Here is a 22,182-nt window from a genome sequence, read left to right on the forward strand (position 1 = left end):
TTTAAAGTTCAAGACTCTTTATAAGAAATGGAAAGGGAGGTGGATATTTTTTGCTGTTTTTAAAATTAAATAGGCAGCTAGTTTTGTTTTTAAAATGATTGTGAAGGAGTTTAAGGTTTGTTGTAACGTTGTGCGTTGTTTGCCTGGACTGCTCAAGACCTGAATGCTTGTGGAGGAGGAACTCTTTGAGTTCGCTTCTTAAATACCTTCATGCTGTTTCCCATCTGATACTCCTTGATGAAACCTAGGAGCCTTGTCTTAGAACTAACTGGCTTATGCAATGTGATACAAGCTACGTAAGTGAGATCTTGGAAGCGTGTTGCCGTTTTCAAAATGTAATATAAATACTGTCGTGATAAATAATAATTAATAATAAATCGAGTGTAATAAGCATGTCATAAAAACAAATGTTATTTTTCCAAGATCACTGCTTTTATAATTTATACTGGGGTAAAGGAGAAAATCTCTGGAAATATTCACTGCTAGGAGGGGGTTCGCGGGAGCTGACATTTTAGTGAGAGGGGTTCACGGGTTGTAGAAGTTTGGGAGCCATCGCTCTAGAAACAGAAGGAAAGCTGGCTGCAACTGAGCTGCTAAAGAGAAAGCCGGGGAGGCTGCCCCTTCACAGCCTCAGAGAGGAGAAAGCTCCCTCCCGCCCTCCCTGTAACTGCGGAGGACAAAGGAGACCCCCGGGGCACCAGATGCAGCCTGCAGAGGGGCGCATCGGGACGCTCCGCAGTTCCCCATGTCCACGTTAAGACACAGGCTGGACTAGCGGTAGATCCAGATCGGACTCTGCCCCCCATTCTCCTTCCAGAGCTAGGGACAGAACCCAGGCGTCCCAGCTCTGGGCTGCTCGCACCCAGATGGCTCCGCCCCGTACAGGGTGACGCGGGCAGCCATGCCGCTGCTGCGACCTGGAAGCAAACAGCCCGGGGGTCATATGGAAAGTGTCAATCCAGGGACAGCTCCGCAGGTTCGTCTTTGTGCTCCGGGAGTGGGGAGGGGTGGCAGCGGGGAGCCAGGACTCCTGGGTTCTGTCCCCCGCCCTGGCAGGGGAGTGGGGTCTAGTGGTTAGAGCAGAGAGGGGCTGGGTGCCGGGACTCCTGGGTTCTGTCCCAGCTCTGGGAGGGGAGTGGGGTCTAGTGATTAGAGCAGGGAGGGGCTGGGTGCCAGGACTCCTGGGTTCTGTCCCAGCTCTGGGGGGGGAGTGGGGTCTAGTGGTTAATGCAGAGTGGGGCTGGGTGCGAGGACTCTGGGGTTCCATCCCCAGCTCTAGCAGGGGAGTGGGGGTGGGAGTCAGGACTCCTGGGTTCTGTCCCAGCTCTGGGAGGGGAGTGGGGGGAGTAGAGGCAGGACTCCCTGGTTCTCAGTTACTGTATCAGGGGGTGGTCCCCATTGTGTGACTGTCCCCCTGCTCTACTAGACCCACCCCACTTTGCCCCCTTCTCTCCCCACAGGCTCCCTGTCTCTTCTCCGGAGGCCAGCAGGGGGCAGCTGGGAGTTGGGGTCCTGCTCCTGGAGCCTGGTCCAGGCTGAATTGGTGCCGTGGGCCATGACCAATGACCTGGACATCTTTGTGGGGAACACCACGCTGATCGATGAGGAGGTGTACCAGCTCTGGCTGGATGGGTACTCAGGTATGGGGATTAGGGGGCTGGATGCCAGGATTCTGCCCAAGCCTGTGGGTGGAATTAGGGTCTAAGTGGGTTAGAGCAGTGGGTGACTGGAGGTCAGGACTCCTGGGTTCTACTCCCAGGTCTAAGAGAAGAGTAACTCTGGGTGAGTGTTCCCCCCAACAACCCATCTGTGCCTCAGTTTACCCTGTTGCTCTGCTAATGCCAAGGTGGGAAATAGGATGCTTGTCCCATTGACCCCGTCCCCCGATAGCGGGTGGTGAGAGATGAGGTCTGGCCCTGCTCCCCCATACATTGATCTGGCTTCTGAGCCCGGTCCCACCTGCAGTGAGTGATGTGGTGGGGGGTTGGCCCTGCTGACCTCAGCCCCTTACTCCTCCCAGTGAGTGATGCGGTGAGCCTGCGGCTGCGCAGCGGCATCCTGGAGCAGACGGGGGCCACGGTGGATGTGCTGCAGAGCGACACCATGGATCATTACCGCACCTTCCATATGCTTGAGCGCCTGCTGCACACCCCCTCCAAGCTCATCCACCAGCTACACTTTCAGATCCCGCCATCCCGCCAGGCCATGCTCATTGAGAGGTGGGGGTATGGGGCTGGGAGAGGAGGGGGTTGGGCCCAAGGCTGGAGGGAGGCCAGACAGAGGCCAGGAGTGAAGGCAGGAGGCTGGGTGGGGAAGTGAAGGGAGCAAGGCCAGGAGGGAGGCTGGGGGTTGGGGAAGCTTGGTCCAAGGCTGCAGGGAAGGAAGGGAGGAGGAAACTGGGCCTGAGGCTGGAGGGGGAAAGCTGGGCCCAAGTGGGGGGAGGGAGGAAGCCCAGCCAATGGCCAAATGGGGGTGGGGAAGCTGGGCCAAGGTTGGGTGGTGGGTTTGTGTCTGAGGTCCCGCTGGGGGAGTCTGAGGCTCTGGGTGCACGAGGGTGTCTGAAGCACCAGTGGAGCAGAGAGAGGACAGCTGAGCTGTGTGGGGTACGGGTGTCTGAGGTGCCCTCTGTCTCCCACTCCTGTGGCGGCAGGTACTATGCCTTCGACGAGGCCTTCGTGCGTGAGGTGCTGGGCAAGAAGCTCTCCAAGGGCACGAAGAAGGACCTGGATGACGTCAGCACCAAGACAGGCATCACCCTCAAGAGCTGCCGACGCCAGGTATGGCTCAGCCCGGGGCTCCCATGAGCCTCTGGGGCAGCAGTTACCATCAGACCCAAGCTGGCAGCTCTTATGAGTCTCTCGGACAGTGGCCCCCATCAGGTCACAGGCCAGAGGTACCCATGAGCTTGTAGGGCAGCGGCTACCCTCAAAGGCCCTGAGCCGGCAGCTCCCATGAGCCTCTGGGACAGCAGCCTCTGTCAGAACATGGGCTAGGGACTCCCATGAGTCTCTGGGGCATCAGGACACAGGCTGGGAATTCCCATGAGCCTCCTACACAATGAGACCTATCTGGACCCTGGCCAGGGGATTCCCAGGAACTTCTGGGGCGGTGTCTCCCATCAGGCACCAGGGTCGGGGACTGGCTGGCTCAGGGTGGGGGTAATGGGATACGGGGCCCTTCCCCTCTAGGGCTCTGACTCTTCCCCCCCACACACTGGTGTCCTCCTCAGTTTGACAACTTCAAGCGGGTGTTTAAGGTGGTGGAGGAGATGCGGGGGTCCCTGGTGGAGAACATCCAGCAGCACTTCCTGCTTTCAGACCGTCTGGCCAGGTAACAGGTCGGGGGGTACCAGTGGGGCACACCATGATGTAGCTCTGCCCCTAGAGTGTCTCTGCTGGTTTGGCTTGACCCCTCCTACCCCACACAGAGCCCTCTGCTGGGCTAAGGGTCCCTGGAGCAGTGAGGCTGGAAATTAACATTCCCCCTAGGATGCCTGGGGCAGCTCCCCCTAAGCAATCGGCTCAGGCTCTCTGCATACTCCAGCAGAAACGATCCCATGACTTCAGGAGCTGGAACCCTGGGCTTGAGCCTGCAGCCCCTGGACCGTCAGCTGGGCCTACTCAGCACAGACCTGAGCTGCTCTAAGCCATCCTTTCAGATCTGCGTCAGTGCCTGGATGAAGTGAGCTGTAGCTCACGAAAGCTTATGCTCAAATAAATTGGTTCATCTCTAAGGTGCCACAAGTCCTCCTGTTCTTTTTGTGGATACAGACTAACACGGCTACACGGCTACTACTCTGAAACCAGTGCTGGGATGGGTGACCTCCAAGGGGAACACTAGGGGGTGCACTCCCATGGCAGTCAGTGCTGGCCCTAATGCTGTGTTCCAGAGAGTGGGGCGGGAGTTAGGGACAGAGGAATTTTCTGATTCAGTGTATGGCACCTTCCCCTACCTCACCCCCAGGGACTACGCTGCCATCGTCTTCTTCGCAAACAGCCGCTTCGAGACAGGCAAGAAGAAGCTGCAGTTCCTGACCTTTGAGGATTTCGCTTACTGCGCAGAGCAGATGATCCAGAACTGGACACTGGGAGCCGTGGGTGAGACTGGGGACCCCCTGCTTGGGCAGAGATGGGGCAAATCGTAGCCCCTAGAGAGCTGTGCCCGGACAGCTCCTGGCACAATCATTAAAAACCACCCATGGTGCTATGGGGACCTGCAATGTCAGCTTACTCCCGGGGGAGGAGCGACATCACATGTAGCTCAGCCTGGCTCTGCTGGGTTGTGCTGTGGGGAATGCACCTGCTGGACTTCCCCTAGAACTGGGAGCTGCCTACTGTGGTCCCAGACTTACTCCCGCCTCTGTGTAAACAGCCCCCATGCCCCACCCCAGAGGTGGCTGCATCTCAGTGCTGGGTTACAGATCCCTGTATAAACAGCCCCCCACCCCAAAGCCTTCTCCCATTGTCCACCTGCTCCCCCCAGACTCCAATGTGGACGACATGGACGTGGATCTGGATAAGGAATTCCTGCAGGAACTCAAGGAGCTCAAGGTGCTGATCGCTGATAAGGATCTGCTTGATCTGCATAAGAGGTACAGGCCTGATGTGGGCAGGGCTGGGAGCCAGGACTCCTGGATTCTAATCCCAGGTCTGGGAATGGAGCGGGCTCTAGTGGGTTAGAGCAGGACTCCTGGGTTCTCTTCTCCATGTGGCCTGTGTTATAGAGCTTGGAGAAGTAGCATTTTTGGGGGTGTCTGTTCTGTCCATATGTGATGCTGTTTCTTGGCCTCAGGCCTGGGGAGAGCTGGCAGCGGGCAAGCCCCTGGTGGGGGGCCTGACCTCTCTGTCCCTCTGCAGCCTGGTGTGTACGTCACTGCGTGGGAAGAGCTCGGTGTACAACGAGATGGAAGCCAACTTCAAGGTGTGTCCTGGGGCCAGGGGTGGGGGACAAGGAGGGAGTAATGGGAATGTGGAGGGCGGATTCCCTCTCCTGGTTCAAGAAGCTCCCTTCAGTGGCCAGGCCTCTGGGTGGTGCCCCCTATTGGCATCACCTATCAATGCATTTCCTCTGCGTTACCTGATCACATGGGTCCCCTGTGTGCCAGTGAAGGGCTGCAGCCCATGGCCTGGCTTGCCTGGTGCCGCAGCCTCCTGCTGTGGACCCCCTGAACCCCCCACCTCCACCTGCACCTGCCATGCCTGAGGCGCCCACCAGAGGGGGCTTCTGAGTCAGGCTGCCGGGCCGCACTAGCCTTCTGGGCTCTGAATGCCTGGGGGTGCTGGGGCCACGGACACCCTCCCCTCAGATCCATCCTCCTCTCCTTCTGGGGTGTACCCAGGAGCCAGCTCCACCCTCGGCCCCTACCCCCTCCTGGCTTGGAACTGGGAGGCAAGATTCCTGGGTTCTCTCCACTTCTCAGTCACCAACTCACTGAGCGACCCTGGTGAGTCCCTTCCCCTGTGTGTGAATTGGGGGGTGCGGGGAGCTGTTTGTAACTGCGCAGATCCCTGAGGCGTGGGAGCCCCCGTGACGCTCTGGTGACCTGTCTGGGCCCCACAGAACCTATCACGGGCACTGGTCAATATGGCCTCCAAGCTGATCCACACCAAGGACGTGCGTGACTTCTTCATCGACCTAGTGGAAAAGGTACCACCCCCCATGCACCCTGCATGTATTCACCCCCATCCTGTTCCCCCACAGGTGGTCATGGCCCCCTACACCTGGACTGACTGGTGGACATACCCCTCACCCCCATACACTGCCCCATATATACCAACCCCATCTCCTCCCCACACACACATAGACTTCTCAGATTCTCCACGGCCAGGATTTAATGTCTGTGGGTGAATTGGGGGTGGCGTGGCACTCCTGGGCGCCCCCAGGGCAGGGAGAGGCCCGCAAAGCCAGCCCCTAGAACACATGCTGCCCTGCATTCCTAGGAAGTGGGAGGGAAGAGGGATATTTGACCGTCATGGCGTGATCACCCCCCAGCTTCCACGCTGGTGGGGCAGGAAGTTAGTTAGTGCCTAGAAGGGGAGCGGGGCTGTACTGGGGACTCTGGCCCCTTGGGAACTGGGATGAGACCCATCAAATCACCCCACATGGGGAATTATAGACTTGGAGAGGCACCTAGAGGGGAAATGCACTAGGTCCCATTCCTCCCCTCCCCGAGCCAGCCAGTCCCAATTCCCAGCAAGCAGGGGATGAGGGTGAGGTTGTGGGGTGTTGCCCCCAGGACCCAGGCTGTCTCTGACTCCTTTTCCCCCTTCTCCCCAGTTCATTGAGCCCTGCAAGTCGGATAAGTGGACTTTGAACGACGTCCGACTCTTCCTGACGCAGTACACGATGTCCGCTCACACCTTGGACGCCTTCCGGTAAGTGCCGCCCGCCAGGGACTTGGGGGCCGCCACCACCAAAGTCACTGCTCACAGACTCTTCCTGTCCTAAACTCGAGGGTAGCATTGATGGCAGCTGTTAACCAGCAGCCCCACCCCAGAGCCAGCTGCATTTGAGCACCAGGTGAGGGATCCCTTTATAAACAGCTTCTGCTCCCCACTCCAGAGAAGGCTGCATCTCAGTACCAGGTGACCGAACCCCTTATCCGTAGTCTCCTACCCCACCCCAGAGCAGCTGCATCTCAGCTCCAGGCGAGGGGTTCCTGTATAAACAGCCTCCATGCCCCGCCCCAGAGGCGGATGTGTCTCGGTGCCATTGTCTGACATCCCGGTTCTTTACTCGCAGGCACCAGGCTCTCTGGGATCGGTACATGAGCACCATCAAATCCTGCCTGCTTAAGATGTACCACGACTGACAAGCAGGGGGAGCCCTGACTGCTCGAAATGCCCTGCTCTACCGCTGATCCCTCTGCCGGATCCCTCTGCCCTGGTTCTGTTTTCCTGGGAGCCCTGATGTGAAGTCATCCCCGCCACTTCCCCAGGGCTGGGCGCTGCCTCCACCCGAGATTCCCTGTCTCCATCTTTGGAGTTTTAGCTCATTTTGGAAAATAAATGGAAGAGCCAACTGTTGGATTCGAGTTTTTGTTAGGGTTAGCTCAAGGAATGGGCCGGGCCCAGTAACCTCACTGCCACCAGCCCCCGCTCGGAGCCACGGGGCCAGCCCAGTATCCCTACCACCAACACCCCGTGGATCAGAGCCAGGGCCTGGCCTGGTATCCCGACCCCCAGTCAGTGCCACAGGCCCGGCCTGGTATCCCCACCCCACCTCTGGATCGGAGCCGCGGGCCCAGCCTGGTATCCCCACCCCCAGCCCCAATCGGAGCCGCGGGCCCGGCCTGGTATCCCCACCCCCAGCCCCAATCGGAGCCGCGGGCCCGGCCTGGTATCCCCACCCCCAGCCCCAATCGGAGCCGCGGGCCCGGCCTGGTATCCCCACCCCCAGCCCCAATCGGAGCCGCGGGCCCGGCCTGGTATCCCCACCCCAGCCCCAATCGGAGCCGCGGGCCTGGCCTGGTATCCCCACCCCCGATCGGAGCCGCGGGCCCGGCCTGGTATCCCCACCCCAGCCCCAATCGGAGCCGTGGGCCCTGCCTGGTATCCCCACCCCAGCCCCGATTGGAGCCGCGGGCCCAGCCTGGTATCTCCACCCCACCCTTGGATCAGAGCCACGGGCCCAGCCTCGTATCCCCACCCCAGCCCCGATCGGAGCCGCGGGCCTGGCCTGGTATCCCCACCCCACCCTTGGATCGGAGCCACAGGCCCGGCCTGGTATCTCCACCCCACCCTTGGATTGGAGCCGCGGGCCTGGCCTGGTATCCCCACCCCCAGCCCCAATCGGAGCCGCGGGCCCGGCCTGGTATCCCCACCCCAGCCCCGATCGGAGCCGCGGGCCCAGCCTGGTATCTCCACCCCACCCTTGGATTGGAGCCGCGGGCCTGGCCTGGTATCCCCACCCCCAGCCCCGATCGGAGCCGCGGGCCCGGCCTGGTATCCCCACCGAAGCCCCGATCGGAGCCGCGGGCCCGGCCTGGTATCCCCACCCCAGCCCCGATCGGAGCCGCGGGCCCAGCCTGGTATCTCCACCCCACCCTTGGATCGGAGCCGCGGGCTCGGCCTGGTATCCCCACCCCAGCCCTGATCGGAGCCGTGGGCCCAGCCTGGTATTCCCATCCCAGCACCGATCGGAGCCACGTCCCGGCCTGGTATCCGCACCCCACCCCCGATTGGAGCCGCGGGCCCGGTGTGGTATCCCCACCCCCGGCCCCGATCGGAGCTGCGGGCCCGGCCTGGTATTCCCACCACCAACACCCTCCTGGATTGGAGCTACGGCGCCAGCCCTGGTTTCCCGTTCCCCATCCTTCGACATCCGTGGGCGGCTGTGGCGGAGCTGTTTCCAGGAGTTGCTGCCTCCCCATGGTCACAATTCAGCTCCTTCCAGGACTCATCTTCGAGGTGACCCATGCTATGCAGAAACTGCCAGGTGTGGGGGGCCTCCCTCAGATCTACGCAAGGCTTAGGGAGAAACACAGACCCTAGAGCTGAACAAACCTAATGAGATCTTGCCCCTCACACTGCTACATCCCTGCATACAGCCCGTGGGGAGCCCAGGAGTGGGCTAGCAGGGCACTGTGGACCAGGACTGAGGGGCGCTGGCAGAACTGGGGGGGGGTCTAGGGCTGGGCTAGCAAGGGGCTGTGGGCCAGGATTGAGGGGCGCTGGCGGAGGGGTCTAGAGCTGGGCTAGCAGGGGGCTATGGGCCAGGATTGAGGGGCGCTGAGAGCGTGGGGGGGAGTCTAGGGCTGGGCTAGCAGGGGGCTATGGGCCAGGATTGAGGGGCGCCGGCAGAACTGGGAGAGTGGGGCTAGGGCTGGGCTAAAGGGGGGTTATGGGCCAGGATTGAGGGCCAGAGCGGTCATTGATTCTATTTAACATAATTTACTCTAAAATTTAAATAGGAAATTAAGGGCCGAAGTCTTGAGTGAGCACCCTGGTGGCAGGGGATACATGTTGGCGGAAGTTTGTGTTGAACAGAACCCAGGAGTCCTGATTCCCATTCCCCCCTCCCCCCGCCACATGTCTCTGTTCTCCAGACGACCCTGCACAGGGGCCCAGTGCCAGCTCAGACAGAACACCGGAGCCTCCGTGCAGCTAATCCCTTCCCCAGGGGGCTGCTCTGTCTGCGCCTCCCCATTCCGGAGTGAGCCCCTGGGGGCACCATACCATAGCGCTGCGCTGCCCCGCCCCAGCTCCCAGAGAACTCCTGGGTTCTATCCCAACTCGGGGAGGGGGGTCTAGTGGTTAGAGCAGAGGGGGCTGGGAGCCAGGACTCCTAGGTTCTGTTCCCAGCTCTGGGAGGGGAGTGAGGTCTGGGGGGTTAGGGCAGGGGGAGGGCTGGGAGCCAAGACCCTCCAGAACAGGTTTGAAGTTCCATCGGGGGGAAGCCACAGTCTCGTGCCTGGGATCCACCCTGGCATGTGTGTATCCAACACCAATCCATGTATTTTCAGGCCAGAAGAGACCATGAGACTAGCTAGTCTGGGGGGCCCTGGCCAGAGAATGTCACCCATCACCCCCGGTGCTGAGCCCAGGCACGGGTGCTGGACTGAAGCATGTTCCCGAGGGTAGCCAGGCTGGAGCTGGAGCTGGAGACCCTGAGAGATGTGAATCCACCACGGCCCTTGGCTGTTTGGTCCCAGGGTTAATTAACCTCAGGGTTAAAAACAGTGCCGCATTTCTCCTTGGACTGTGTCCAGCTTTAACACTGGGGGAGGCTATCGGGGTGTCCACACCTCTGCTGGGGGAGGCTCGGGGCTCTTTCCCCCCTCCCCCCCAGGAACTTACTAGCCACTTGTGTAAGTCAGCAAAAGTCACCGCCTGGGGGCAGGACAGCACACAGAGCCTTACCCCTCTGGGGGGGCCGCTAAGTGGCCAGGGGATAAATGCACAAACACAGAACCCCCGTCCCCTGCTGAGGTGGGCCATGTGGTGGGAGGGTGTGTTTAGAGAGGGGCAAATGTGCCTCGGGATTAACCATCCCCACTCCCTGGGATGGGGTGAAGGTGGGGAGCAGGGAGATGGATGGGAAGGGGGGACAGAGGTGGAGATAAGTGGTAGGGGTTCCATGGGGGAGGGCAGAGAAGAAGGTGGGTGGGCAGAGAGGGTGCAGAGGCAGGGGTTTCCAGGGAGAGGGGTGTGTGAAGGAGTGGGGGGGGGGCAGAAGGAGGCTGGGGATGAGTGAGTGTCTGGGGGAAGTAAAAGAGAACAGTGCTGGGGCAGCGGAGTCGGGGTTGGGGGTGGAGTGGTTGTGGGTCTTGGGGGCAGGAGGGTAGAGCGGGGCTGTGGGGAGGGCAGGAGATGAGGAGGTGGAGCGGCAGGGGGTGATGGGGCTGGGGCAGGCGGTGGGGGGCAGCGGTGGAGCAGGGGGGCTGGAGCGGCTGGGGCTGCAGGGGGCAGGGGTAAAGCGGGGCTGGAGGGAGTATAGGGGTGATGGGGTGGGGGTGGAGCGGCTGCGGCAAGAGGCGGTGGGGGGCTGGGGCAGGAGGTGATGGGGCGGGGGTGGAGCGGTGGCGCAGGCGGTGATGGGGCGGGGTGGAGCAGTGGGGGGCTCGGGCAGGGGCTGCAGGGGGCGCGGTCTCGCAGCTGGCCGGCCCGGGGCGCGCGGCGCCGGCTGTAAGTGGATCCAGGTGCGGGGCGGGTCCCGCTGGCCCGGGGCCAGGAATTCGGGGCAGGGGGGCCGGGGGGAGCCAGCGCGTCTCTCCCAGAGAGCCTCGGCCGCCAGCGCCCGCTCCGTGTGCGCCCGCCCGGCCGTGGGGGATCGGGGCAGACCGTCCTGCCCGGGGGGCGCAGACCGGACCCCCCGGCCTGAGCACGGGGGCGGGGGGCCGATCCCGGACGGTAAGTGGGGCCGGAGGGGATCGAGCCGTACAGGGGTCAGTGGGGGATCCCCGGGAGCGGACCGGGCCGTGTATGGATCGAGCCCTGCGGGGTCAGCGTCGGGGGGGTCCCGGTGGCGTTATCCCTGCGCCCGAAACTTCTGGGAATCCCCCTTTGTAGCCGTGGCACCAGCCACGCGATTGGCAGTGATGGGGGGGTCCTGACGGGCTGGGATCGGTGCAGGGCCAGCGGGACCCCACCAGGTCAGACCCCTCCCCAAGGCCGAGATGAGCCATTTGTGACCCACTGACCCCAACCGGGGCGGGAGGGAGGAGTACACCTAACGGAGCCAGCTCAGAGACGGCTGGGCCAAAATATAGACTTCCCCGCCTCACCCCCTAACTGCCTGCCCCCCACCTGGCCCACCCCTATACACCCATGTTCCCCACACACACACACACACCAGGCTTCTTCCCTGAGCCCTTCCCCGCCTTGTGCTCCCCACACCATCTGCCCTCCTGCTGCTGGGATCCCTCCCCAATTCTCCTCTCCCCCCCCCAGCCCCTGCTCCCCACACCGCCTGTCTCCCCACTGCTGGGATCCTGCTTCAATTCCCCTTCCCCCCCAGACCCCCCCATCTCCCCACTGCTGGGATCCCTCCCCAATTCCCGTCCCTTCCCAGCCCCTGCTCCCCACACCGCCTGCCTCCCCACCGCTGGGATCCTGCCTCAATTCCCGTCCCCCCAGACCCCCCCACTGCTGGGATCCCTCCCCAATTCCCCTCCCCCCAACCCCTGCTCCCCACACCGCCTGCCTCCCTACTGCTGGGATTTCTCCCCAAGTCTCCCCCCCCCCCCACCAGCGCTCTCCACACTGCCTGCCTCCCCGCTGGCTGGGATCCCTCTCTGATCCGTGCCCTGGCCTACATTCCCCATAGTGCTCCCCTCGCTCACTGCCAGGATCCTGCTGTCAGGATCCCTCCCCCACCCTGCACTCCCCACACCACCTGCCTCCTCCACTGCTAGTATCCTAGCCTGCACTCCCCACATCACCCACCTCCTCCACTGCTGGGATCCCTGCCTGTGCTGCCCACACCACCCACCTCTTCCACTGCTGGGATCCCTCCCAGTAGTCACCCCAGCCTGCCTCTCCTGCTGCCGGGGTCTCTCCCTGATCCCCACCCCACCACCTGTGTCCACCTCTCTCAGAAAAGCCCCTCTGGAGACAAGTCTCAGGAGATCCTGCCCTTTGGGGGATCCCCCTCTGATGGGCTGCCCTCGCCAATGCTCCGCCTCTTGGGGAAGAGCAGCCAATCAGAGCTTGTGCAGGAGGCAGTCAGGGCTCTTCCCTCACCCACCTTCTTCCAGCAGCAGGACAGAGTTTTGGGGTAGGGGAGAGGAGAGTAGGAAGAGCCCAGCAGGGCAGCTCCAGTCTGCCCCCTCCCTTCCCTGCAATACCAGGCCTTGAGGCAACAGCTGGAGAGCATAGTCTAGGCTGGCTGTGGGTGAGGGAGATGTCATTTTGTACACTCCTCTAGGGCACACCCATGTTCCCTTACATGTGTGTTCTGGCTGGCTGGGAGAGGCCACAGGGCTCCAGGCCCCAGAGACTAATTGTAGACCCAGCCAGACATAAATATTGACAGTGCTGGGTCAGTGAGAGGGCTCCTGCCAGGCTATGCATTGGAACCATCCATCCATACTTTCTGCTGTGTACTTTGGGTGGGGGGGGTCTCCACTTTGCTTCCCCCAATCCCCTAAGGATGCCCCCTCCCCCGATCCCATTTCTGCCACCAATCCCCTGTTCCCCACCATGCTACAATGCTCCTGCCCAGCCTTGGGATGTCCCGGCTCCCCACAGCTCTGATTTGCTGATGGCTGCTCTGGGGTCCCCTCCTCCCACAAATTGGGTTGGCCAAGGGGCTTTGGATTCCAGACGGTCTGGGAGCTGGGTGGATGGCTATTCATAGCCACAGAGAGGCTATAATTAGCCTGGACTTGACCAGAGCTCCTGCCTCAGGAGAAGAGTTGATAGACGCCCTTAGCCTCTGTTTGGATAGTGCCCCTCAATCCAGACCCATAGTCCCCTGCCCTCCCAGCCCTGCCCCCCCCCCACTGCTCAGCTGATCCCCCTCAGTCCACACCTGTGGTCCCCCTGCCATCTCAGCCATTGAGGCCGAGTCTGGCAATGTTTGGCTGGATTATAATGGGGACTCAATGCTGAGACCCTCCAACTCATGACATGCCCTCACTTTGAACCCAGGTGTGAAACCTCCAAGCCATCCAGAACTCCAGGGGTCTCTGCCATTGGGGTGGGGGGGGAGGCCCAGTGGGAAGGGCAAGATACAATGTACGGGGAGGGGCTGCCATTGATGGTTGGTCCCTGCTCCTCCCCCATCACCCTCCAAATGGGGCTGGATGGACTCCAAGTGAGGACAGGAATGAGGGTGATCTGGATGCTCTGAGCCAAAGTCCCCACCAAACTCTTTGGCTTTGAATCCACTGGGCATTGGGAGACTGGGAGGAGGAGGGGACGGCGGAGGAAGCCTCACCTTGCAGGGAGGGGAATCCATATTCCATATGTTCCAGGGCACTGTGGGGTGCGCTTGGCCCCATGGCAGCTGCAGGGACAGGATCCCTGTCCCCAAGGCCCAAGGGGAATTGCCTTCATTCTCAGCAGTACAGAGGCAATGATGCATAGAGGGGATACCAGGCCACGGATCAGATCCACTTGAGAGGGGTTTCTGATTACCTGTCTGGGGGGTTGGTTCAGTCTGAGGGGCACTGGCAGGACTGTGGGTGGGTGACACTAACCCCTGCCTTACCCCTGGCAGGACCATGTGGCCCGTCTCCTGCCTGCTGCTGGCAGTGCTGGTGGGCGCGACACTGGCACAGGAGCTGGAGGAACCTGATACCTACACGGTAAGAACGTGTCAGTGCTGCCCACCCTGCACACGCCCTCTGGGGTGGAGTGTGTGGGCTGTTTATACAGGGTCCCTTGCCTGGTGCTGAGATGCAGCTGCCTCTGGGGTGGGGCACGGGGACTGTGTATGCCGGGATCCCTCAGCAAAACTCCAGGATATTGGAGGGGGTTCCATCCTTAGTGCCCCTGAGAGACCCTGGAATTACAAACTGGGCTGCACAGCCCCACTGCTCACAAAGTGAGACACTAACGCTGTCGGATTAACTAGCGGTCGCTCCCTTCGTAGCTTCTCTCAACCGAGCTCATCGCATCCACCAGGGCTCCTTGTATCCCTCTATTCCACGCCCCCTGGCTGGGTGCCACCCTCCCCTCTGTTTCAGAGGCTTCCTGCAACACCCCCCAATTTCACTCCCAACCAGAGGTGCTTTGTGCACCTGCCCCCCTTCCCCTCCCCACCATTATGATTTGCCTGGTCTGGGAGATAAATTCAATCTATGGAGAGTTTTGTGTGCGTGTGCATGCTGCCCCCTGCTGGAGAGGATGAGCCCTGCTCTGTGTCCGTCCCTGCTGCCCTGCTCCCAGGTGGGGTCTATGCAGGGCCTTTTCCCTTAGCTGCCTGCTTGCCCTGAGCTGGCCTCGGACACCTGGGTTCCTCTCCTGATCCTGCAGGGCCCATTAATGCTTTCAAGGGCAATGGGATCCTGTTGGTTCAGCCCTTTGATTTCTTCACTCCTATATTTGGGGTTTTTCCCCACTGCCTGTGGACCCCCGACTGTAACCGTCTCCCTCTCTTACCCCTAGGAATGCACAGACGGATACCAGTGGGACTCAGACACACAGCACTGCAAAGGTATGAGGCGGGACTGTGGGGAGTGGTTGAAGGTGGGGGGCTGGGAGCCAGGACTCCTGGGTTCTACCCCAGGGCTGGGAGGGGGTCCTTGGAAGGAAGGGCTTGGACTCCTGCGTTCTGACCCTGGGCCTGTCCCCAGACGTGAACGAGTGTGAGACCATCCCCGAGGCCTGCAAAGGGGAGATGAAATGCATCAATCACTATGGGGGGTACCTGTGCCTGCCGCGCTCAGCCTCCGTCATCAATGACGTGCACTCGGAGAATGCTGCGCCCCCCAGTGCCCCTCGACCCCGGCCTCCCCGACCCTCACTCACCGCCTCCCGCCACAACACCTGCCCCCAGGGCTACGAGCCTGATGGGCATGGCTCCTGCCTGGGTGAGTAAACAGGGAGTGATTGGGGGGAAGAGGGGTAAGGGGGCATGGCTGGGGGGAGGGGCCATGGTAGGGAGGAGGGGCAGGGGGCATGGCTGGGGGAGGGGCAAGGGAAATGGCTGCGGGGAGGACAGGCAGGGGGCATGGCCAGATGGAGGAGGGAGTGGTGGGAGGACAGGCAGGGGGAACAGCCACGGGTGTGTGGGGGGCACAAGGCCCACTGGGAGGGAGGCAATTGGTATCACTGGGGGTTAGGGAGCTGCTTCCCCACAGGCAGAGGCTGGTGATTCTATGGGGCTGATCCAGGACACCCCCGGCTTGGGGGGTGTCTGTCCCAGCTAACCCCGCATGTCCCGGTGCTGCCCCCTGCAGACGTGGACGAGTGCGAGTACGAGCTGCATGACTGCCAGCCCAGCCAGGAGTGCATCAACACGGCCGGCGCCTTCCACTGCAAGTGCCCTGACGGCTACCGCAAGATTGGCTCCGAGTGTGTGGGTGAGTGGGCACCGGCCACCGGGGGCGCTGTGCTGCAGAGAGCAGGGATGGGGTGGAGGACAATGAGTTTAACCCCTTCTCTCCCGTGTGGCAGACATCGACGAGTGCCGGTACCGGTACTGCCAGCATCGCTGCGTCAACTCCCCAGGCTCCTTCTCCTGCCAGTGTGAGCCAGGCTTCCAGCTGGCCAGCAACAACCGCTCCTGCGTGGGTAAGGGACTCGCCCTGCCAGAGGGACAATGGGGGCTGGGACTCAGGACTCTTGGGTTCTATTCCTGTTCCCATTTGCATCACCTGGTGGCATTTGAACACTGTTATACACCACCCTGCCCCACCCCAGAAGCAGTCGCATCCCGGTGCTGGGCGTGTTGGGATTTCACACTGCGCTTTCCTTGCAGATGTGAATGAGTGTGAGATGGGGGCACCGTGTGGGCAGCGCTGTTTCAACACCTACGGCACCTTCATCTGCCGCTGCAACCAGGGCTATGAGCTCGACCGCGACGGGTTCACCTGCAATGGTAGGTGAGCCTGGCCCCTGCCCCTAGCCCAGCCCCCAGTCCTAGCCTTTCCCTGCTTTTAGCATTCCCCAGGCCTAGCTCCTCCCATAGCTGTAGCCCCTCCCATACCCTGAGCTTCTCCCATTTCTAGCCCCATCTTGTTGTATGTCAGCTACCATCCTTTTATCTCCCTCCTGTTTTAGCCCCTCCACAATTTTAACCCTTCCCATTTCCCTTGGCCCTTCCCTGCTGACAATTCCTCCCTTCTCATCTCCAGTTCTAGCTCCTCCTATTCCATTCTGCTCCTCCCACTTTCCCATGTTCCCTCCCCATTCCCTTTAGCCCCTCCCCTTTGCTTTGCTCCACCCACTTGCCCATTCCCTTGCCTTGGGGACCTTCTTAGCTCTTCCCCCTGCTCTTTTTTCCCACCGATTGGCTATGAGGGGCAATCTCTAGTGAGGCTGATGGGCACAGACAGATCCTGTGGTTCCTGGAGTGGGGGCAGTGATGGACTAGGAGGTGAAGGGAGCCCGGCCCTCTCACGCTTTGCTTCCCCCACCCAGATATCGATGAGTGCAGCTACTCCAGCTACCTGTGCCAGTTCCAGTGCATCAATGAGCCAGGGAGATTCTCCTGCGACTGCCCCCAGGGCTACCAGCTCCTGGGCACCCGCCTCTGCCAAGGTACCAATGCTTCCCAGCACTGGGAGGGGCTTCCACCACAGAGCTACTTCCTCCCCAGGACACTCCACCCACCCCAGCTGGCCCCAGCCCTGAGCAGCCCCTGCTGCCCTAAAGAAATCCCAGAACCCTTGCAAGAGCCATTGAAAGGGGGTGGCTTAGCATAGCAGGGGGCTATAGGCTGGGATTGAGGGCCACAGCAGAGCTGTGTGAAATGCATTCTGGGATTTCCCCCTTCTCTGTGCCAGTCATCCCAGGAGAGAGGCCAAGATCTGAACAGATCCCTGTTGGGGCCCAGAGCATCCTGCCTCCAGTGGTAGGGCATCTATTGGCTAGGAGCGGGCAGGAACTCAGGACTCCTGGGTTCTATTCCAGGCTCTGCTACTCACCTTGGAAAAGTTCCTTCCTCTCCCGGTGCCTCAGTTTCCGTTCCCGCCCCATGTCTATTCAGACTGGGGGCTCTTTGGGGCAGAGATTGTCACTGTGTCTCTGTGCAGTGCCTGGCACAGTGGGAGCCCTGATCTTGACCTGTGTTGTGGCCGGCCCAGTGGGGGCCCCTGATAGTGTTGGGGTCTGTGCAGCACCTAGCACAATGGGAGCCCTGATCTTGATTGGGGTCTGACTCCAGTTACCCCAGTCTCTCCCCACCGCAGACATCAATGAGTGTGAGACAGGCGCCCACCAATGCACCGAGGCCCAGAGCTGCATCAATTTCCATGGGGGCTATCGCTGCGTGGAGAAGAACCGCTGCCTGGAGCCCTATGTGCAGGTGTCTGACAAGTGAGTCTGCATGGTGTGCTTGGTGGGGACTGGGTGGTTTCCCTTAGCTAAGCAGGGTTGTCCCTGGATGGAGACTCATAAGGAACCACCAGGCTTGCATTGTAATGAATGCTGACCCCAATGTGGCACTAGGAGGTGCCATGCTGCAGGGTCAGAGGGCTCAGTAAGGGGCTCTCTCCCCTTGCACTCAGTACTGGCCCCAGTGTTGTGCCTAGTAATGCCACATTTTCCAGTGGCTGGGGGATGTGTTTTGCCAAAATATAGGGTGACCAAAGGGGAAATATAGGAACACCCTGTTGAAAAGGGACCCTGGCGGTGCCGGGCCATTAAAGGGCCGGTCAGGGGTGCTGCAGATCTTAGGTAGGGTACTTCCTCCCTGTCCTGGCACCGCGCTGCGCCCCGGAAGCAGCCAGCAGGTCCAGCTCCCAGGCTATCGCTGTGTGGAGAAGAACCTGCCCCTACTCTGCAATGGGAACTGGCCAATGGGAGTTGTGGGGGGAGGGGGTGGCTCCTGCCCCCCTGCCTACTAGCACTGGACCTGCTGGCCGCTTCCGGGGTGCACACAACGTGGTGTCAGGACAGGCAGGCAGCCTGTCTTAGCCCCGCTGCATTGCTGGCTGGGAGCTGCCTAAGGTAAGTCCGTGCCCCAATCCCCTGCCCCAGTCCTGAGCCCCCGCCAAACCCAGAGCCCCCTTCTGCACCCAAAGCTCCCATCCTTGGTCCCACCGCAGAGCCCGCAGCCCCCTCCCACACTCTGAATCCCTCAGCCCCAGCCTGGAGCCTCTCCTGTACCCCAAACCCCTCGTCCTTGGCCCCACCCAGAGCCCGTACCCCTTGCCTCAACCCGCAGCCCCCTCCCATATTCCGAATCCCTCAGCCCCACCCTGGAGCCTCCTCCTGCACCCCAAACCCCTCATTCCCCAGCTGGAGCCCGCACCCCAAGCCCCTGCCCCAACAAAAGTGAGTGAGGGTGGGAGAGAGCGGGGAATGTAGTGAGTAGGGGCGGGGCCTCAGGGAAGGGATCGGGCTAGGGTGTTCGATTTTGTGTGATTAGAAAGTTGGCAACCCTACCGAAATACCCAATTCTAAGCAGTTGGAAAGTCAGTGAGAGACCCAGGGATGGACCCCAGATGTCCTGCCCCACACTAACTTTGTCCCTCCCTCGCAGCCGCTGTCTGTGCCCTACCACGAACCCTCTGTGCCGGGAACAGCCCTCATCCATCGTGCATCGTTACATGAGCATCACAGCTGACCGGACCGTCCCTTCTGACGTCTTCCAGATCCAGGCCACCAGTGTCTACCCTGGAGCCTACAATGCCTTCCAGATCCGCTCTGGCAACGAGCAGGGGGAGTTCTACATCCGGGTGAGTGGGGGGAGGGCAGCGGGGGGCTCTGGACAGGACAGACCACTGCAGAAGGCGGGACTTCCTCTTTTAGCCCAATTACCAATAGTGGGAGGGCTGCTACCAGAATGCAGGACTTTCTGTGTTGCTCGTAGTGCCAGGCAATGGGCATGTCCCACTCATCCAGAGACCCAATCTCCTCCGTGAGGGGGGGCATTCTGAATTGCTCATAGCACCAACCAGTGGGTGCTGCCCTGGAGGCAGGACTTCCTGCATTAGTCTAAACTCAGCCAACCAAAGAAGAAGCAGCTATTTCACTGGTGGTGGTGTGCGGGGGGGGAGTAAACGGGGAGCAGACAGAGCCCCTGGAATGAGGGGTGTGGGGGGGTGACAGGGGATCCTTGAACTAGAGAGGGTGGAGGTTGGGTGGACGGATTCCAGGAGCACCGGTGGGGGCGATGTGCTTGGGCAACAGAAGCTATGGATGCCCCCCTAGTTATTACTGGGGGTAGTAGGGGGATGGAGGAGACAGGCAGAAGGTGAGTAGGAACTTGCAAGGGAGAAGTCTGAGGAGGCAGGGGTGCAGGGTGAATCAAAGCAGCAGGAAGTGACTGCCCTGAGCCCCCTTTTCCTTTGCCTCCTTGAGCCGGAGGGGATTCCCTCCAGCCTGCATGCACTTGGAGCCACTCCACTGGACGGTGCTAGTGAGGGGCAGGGCTAGAACAGGCAGCAGGTTTTAAACAGCATTTAGATGCCTAATGCTCTTGATTTCAAGGGGAGTTAGGTGCCTAAACACCTTTTAAAAAATCTGGCCTTGTTCTGCTGCCCAAGTCGGCTGTGGCTGATCAGCTCCACAATGTCAGGGCGAGGGCCAGGTCTCCCAGGGCTGAACCCCTGTGCTTGGGGGGTGGGTCGGATCAGGAAATAAGATCAGCAGAAAACCGGGCCCCTTTGGGATGTCACTGGTGCCCCCTACAGATGGCAGCAGCTTCCCCTCTCGCCAGAGCCACACCTTGACTTGGGTCAGCAACAAAGTGGGCACTGCTTTAGTTACACTGAAATGATTTGGTTGGGTCAGCACCCCCTGGAGGTTTGCACTCACTCATCTGCTCTCTTGGCAGCAAATCAATAACATCAGCGCGATGCTGGTTCTGGCCAGGCCTGTCACAGGGCCCCGGGAATATGTGCTGGACCTGGAGATGGTGACTATGAACTCACTCATGAGCTACCGCTCCAGCTCGGTGCTGCGTCTCACCATCTTCGTGGGAGCCTATTCTTTCTAGTGCCCCAGCCTGGGTAAGACAGGGCTAGTTTGTGGAGGTGGGAATGTGTGCAGTGATGAGCTGCCAAAAACGGGTTCCCTCCTCACCCCATGAGGGAATCGTTGCCCACCCCCCACCCCCGGGACTCCTGCCCCATCCACCCCCCTCCCCTGACTGCCCCCAGAACAGGGTAGGAGGGTCTCGTGGGCCACCATGGTGGGTGCCCACCCCTAAGAGCCAGAGACAACTGCTGGGGGGCGAGGTGGGGAGTCCCAGAGGTGCTTACCTGGGGCAGCTCCCAGGAAGCATCTGGCAAGTCCCTCTGGCTCCTAGGGGCGGGGGAGCGTCTGCTACCCCACTGATCACATCAGAAGTGGTGCCTTAGGCGCTGACTCCCTGGGTGCTGAGCACCCACCGGCAGCTCCGCGCCCAGCCCCAGATCACCTCACCTCTGCGGAATGCGCTGCCCCGTTCTGCTTCTCCGCCCCCCGGCTTCCACGAATCAGCTGTTTGGCGAGAAGCCGGGGAGGGCTGAGAAGCAGGAGGTGGCTTCGCACTCAGGCCCAGGGACGCGGAGGTGAGCTGGGGCTGGGAGCGGTTCCCCTATGCGCCCCCCCACCCTCCGCCCCAGCTCACCTCTGCCTCCCTGGGCCTGAGTGTGAAGCCGCTGTCTGGGCTTCCCGTGCGAACAGCTGATTCGTAGGAAGCCTGGGGGGGCAGAGAAGCTGAGCTGGGGCCGGGGCAGGGAGCTGCTGGTGGTGCTCTGCACCTACCAAATTTTCCCCTTGGGTGCTCCAGCTACTTTTGGCCGGTTAAATTTAGAAGCCGTTTTAGAACCGGTTGTCCCTCACGGAACAACCGGTTCTAAAAGGGCTTCTAAATTTAACAGCCAGCGAACCAGCTCCAGCTCACCACTGGGTGTGTGTCTGTGTCTCCCTAAAGGGAAAAGGGGGGAGCCCCATTATCTCTGCTACCTGCCCCTTCAGACTCTCCCTGACCAACAAAGATTGTACCCAGCTCTGAGAAGCCAGGAGAACAATCCTCCGCTGGAAACCATGTCGGGCGAGTTTCTCCCAGAGAAAGTCCCGAGGGGGCTAGATCCTGGGGTCTCTGTCCCGCAGACAAAGGCCAATCGAAGCCGATGCCAGACACTCAGCCTGGAACTGCGGGGTGGATGTTTACCAGGGAGAGGGATTTGCCCTGAGAACAACTGACCTCAGGGGAGACTAGGGAAAAACTCTACTGCTCAGGGGCTTCCAATGCAGCTGGGCTGTATCCCTCTAGCTCGACCACCAGACTGGGGTTGCTGTGGGGGCATGCTCCAGCACATGAGAATGGAGCTGAGCTGAGGGCCATTTGCCCCAGTGTCCTGGCCTGTGCCAGCTGCTCTGGGGGGTGTACAACTGTGCAAGGGGGCAGATTATTCCCCATCTGCCCCCTGGAGGTTCTCTCACCCAGCTGCGTTGTGGGCTGGGCTCAATGTCTGGCTGTAAAAGCGAGGAATCCCAGTGCAGGTGGAGCCAGCCCACTCAGACCATGGAACAGCGGGGTGGGGGTGTGTGAATTGTAACACACCCTGCCTCCCCCTTTCCTTAGGGGCTGAAGCAGCAAAAAGCAGGGTCTCAGGCCCCAATGTTGCTGTTTTCTGCCCCTGCAGGCTGGCACCGGTCCAAAGGAGACAGCGCAGCCAGACCCAGCTCTGGAGAGATATCAGTGGGGTACGGGACCCCAGCTGCCACACTGGAAACTGACATGCAGCTGGGCCCAAATCTCCCATCCCTCCAGCCTGCCCTGGGCTCTGCCCCTCCCTGGCTGGAGACCCCCGAGCTGGGCTCCTGCGCAGACCAGAGGTGTGATTTTGGCCAACTGTTCCACTTTCTGGGTTGAAAAAAGGAAAATTTCAGTAAAAGCACCAAGACCAAACCCCAAATAAGACAAAGCAGGTTGAGTGGGGGGTTCTGGTTCTGCCACCAGCACCAGAGCTGATCAAGTGTGGGTGCGGGGGAAGTGGGGGATGGGTCCGGGCAGCACTAGGCACAATTGTGTGAGTGTGAAGAAGAGTGTGGCCATGTGAAGCACAGGCAGATGTGCTCAAACATTGAACAGAAGCCCTTCAATAGGGGGCACTATCCCCTCCCAGGGTGGAGCGAG

At 60.8% G+C, this 22,182-nt stretch overlaps 2 protein-coding genes across 3 annotated transcripts; both read left to right on the plus strand.

Annotated features, from left to right (window-relative positions):
• The first annotated feature begins 827 nt into the window (after nt 1-827).
• Nucleotides 828-7,020, plus strand: LOC102929602 (FGF1 intracellular binding protein). 2 transcript variants are annotated; one of them, XM_007056169.4, is made up of 11 exons: nt 828-976; nt 1,461-1,640; nt 2,021-2,219; nt 2,651-2,777; nt 3,230-3,330; nt 3,964-4,097; nt 4,483-4,591; nt 4,857-4,920; nt 5,560-5,646; nt 6,277-6,374; nt 6,742-7,020. In XM_007056169.4, exons 2-11 carry the CDS (start codon nt 1,556-1,558, stop codon nt 6,809-6,811), a joined length of 1,074 nt encoding a protein of 357 aa, XP_007056231.1. In that variant the 5' UTR covers nt 828-976; nt 1,461-1,555; the 3' UTR covers nt 6,812-7,020. The 2 variants fall into 2 exon arrangements, with proteins under 2 accessions (XP_007056231.1, XP_043407582.1); XM_043551647.1 differs by lacking the exon at nt 828-976 and having other exon boundaries at nt 1,348-1,640.
• A 3,674-nt stretch (nt 7,021-10,694) lies between these two features.
• EFEMP2 (EGF containing fibulin extracellular matrix protein 2) lies at nt 10,695-21,960 on the plus strand. The gene is made up of 12 exons (XM_037904923.2): nt 10,695-10,850; nt 13,663-13,750; nt 14,553-14,601; nt 14,741-14,977; nt 15,347-15,469; nt 15,564-15,680; nt 15,868-15,987; nt 16,530-16,649; nt 17,300-17,426; nt 18,595-18,790; nt 19,891-20,065; nt 21,689-21,960. The coding sequence occupies exons 2-11, from the start codon at nt 13,667-13,669 to the stop codon at nt 20,050-20,052; spliced, it is 1,335 nt and encodes a 444-aa protein (XP_037760851.1). The 5' UTR covers nt 10,695-10,850; nt 13,663-13,666; the 3' UTR covers nt 20,053-20,065; nt 21,689-21,960.
• Nucleotides 21,961-22,182: the final 222 nt, after the last annotated feature.

This window comes from Chelonia mydas, chromosome 7 (genome assembly GCF_015237465.2).
Source record: "Chelonia mydas isolate rCheMyd1 chromosome 7, rCheMyd1.pri.v2, whole genome shotgun sequence".
In the NCBI taxonomy this organism is placed as follows: Eukaryota; Metazoa; Chordata; order Testudines; family Cheloniidae; genus Chelonia; species Chelonia mydas.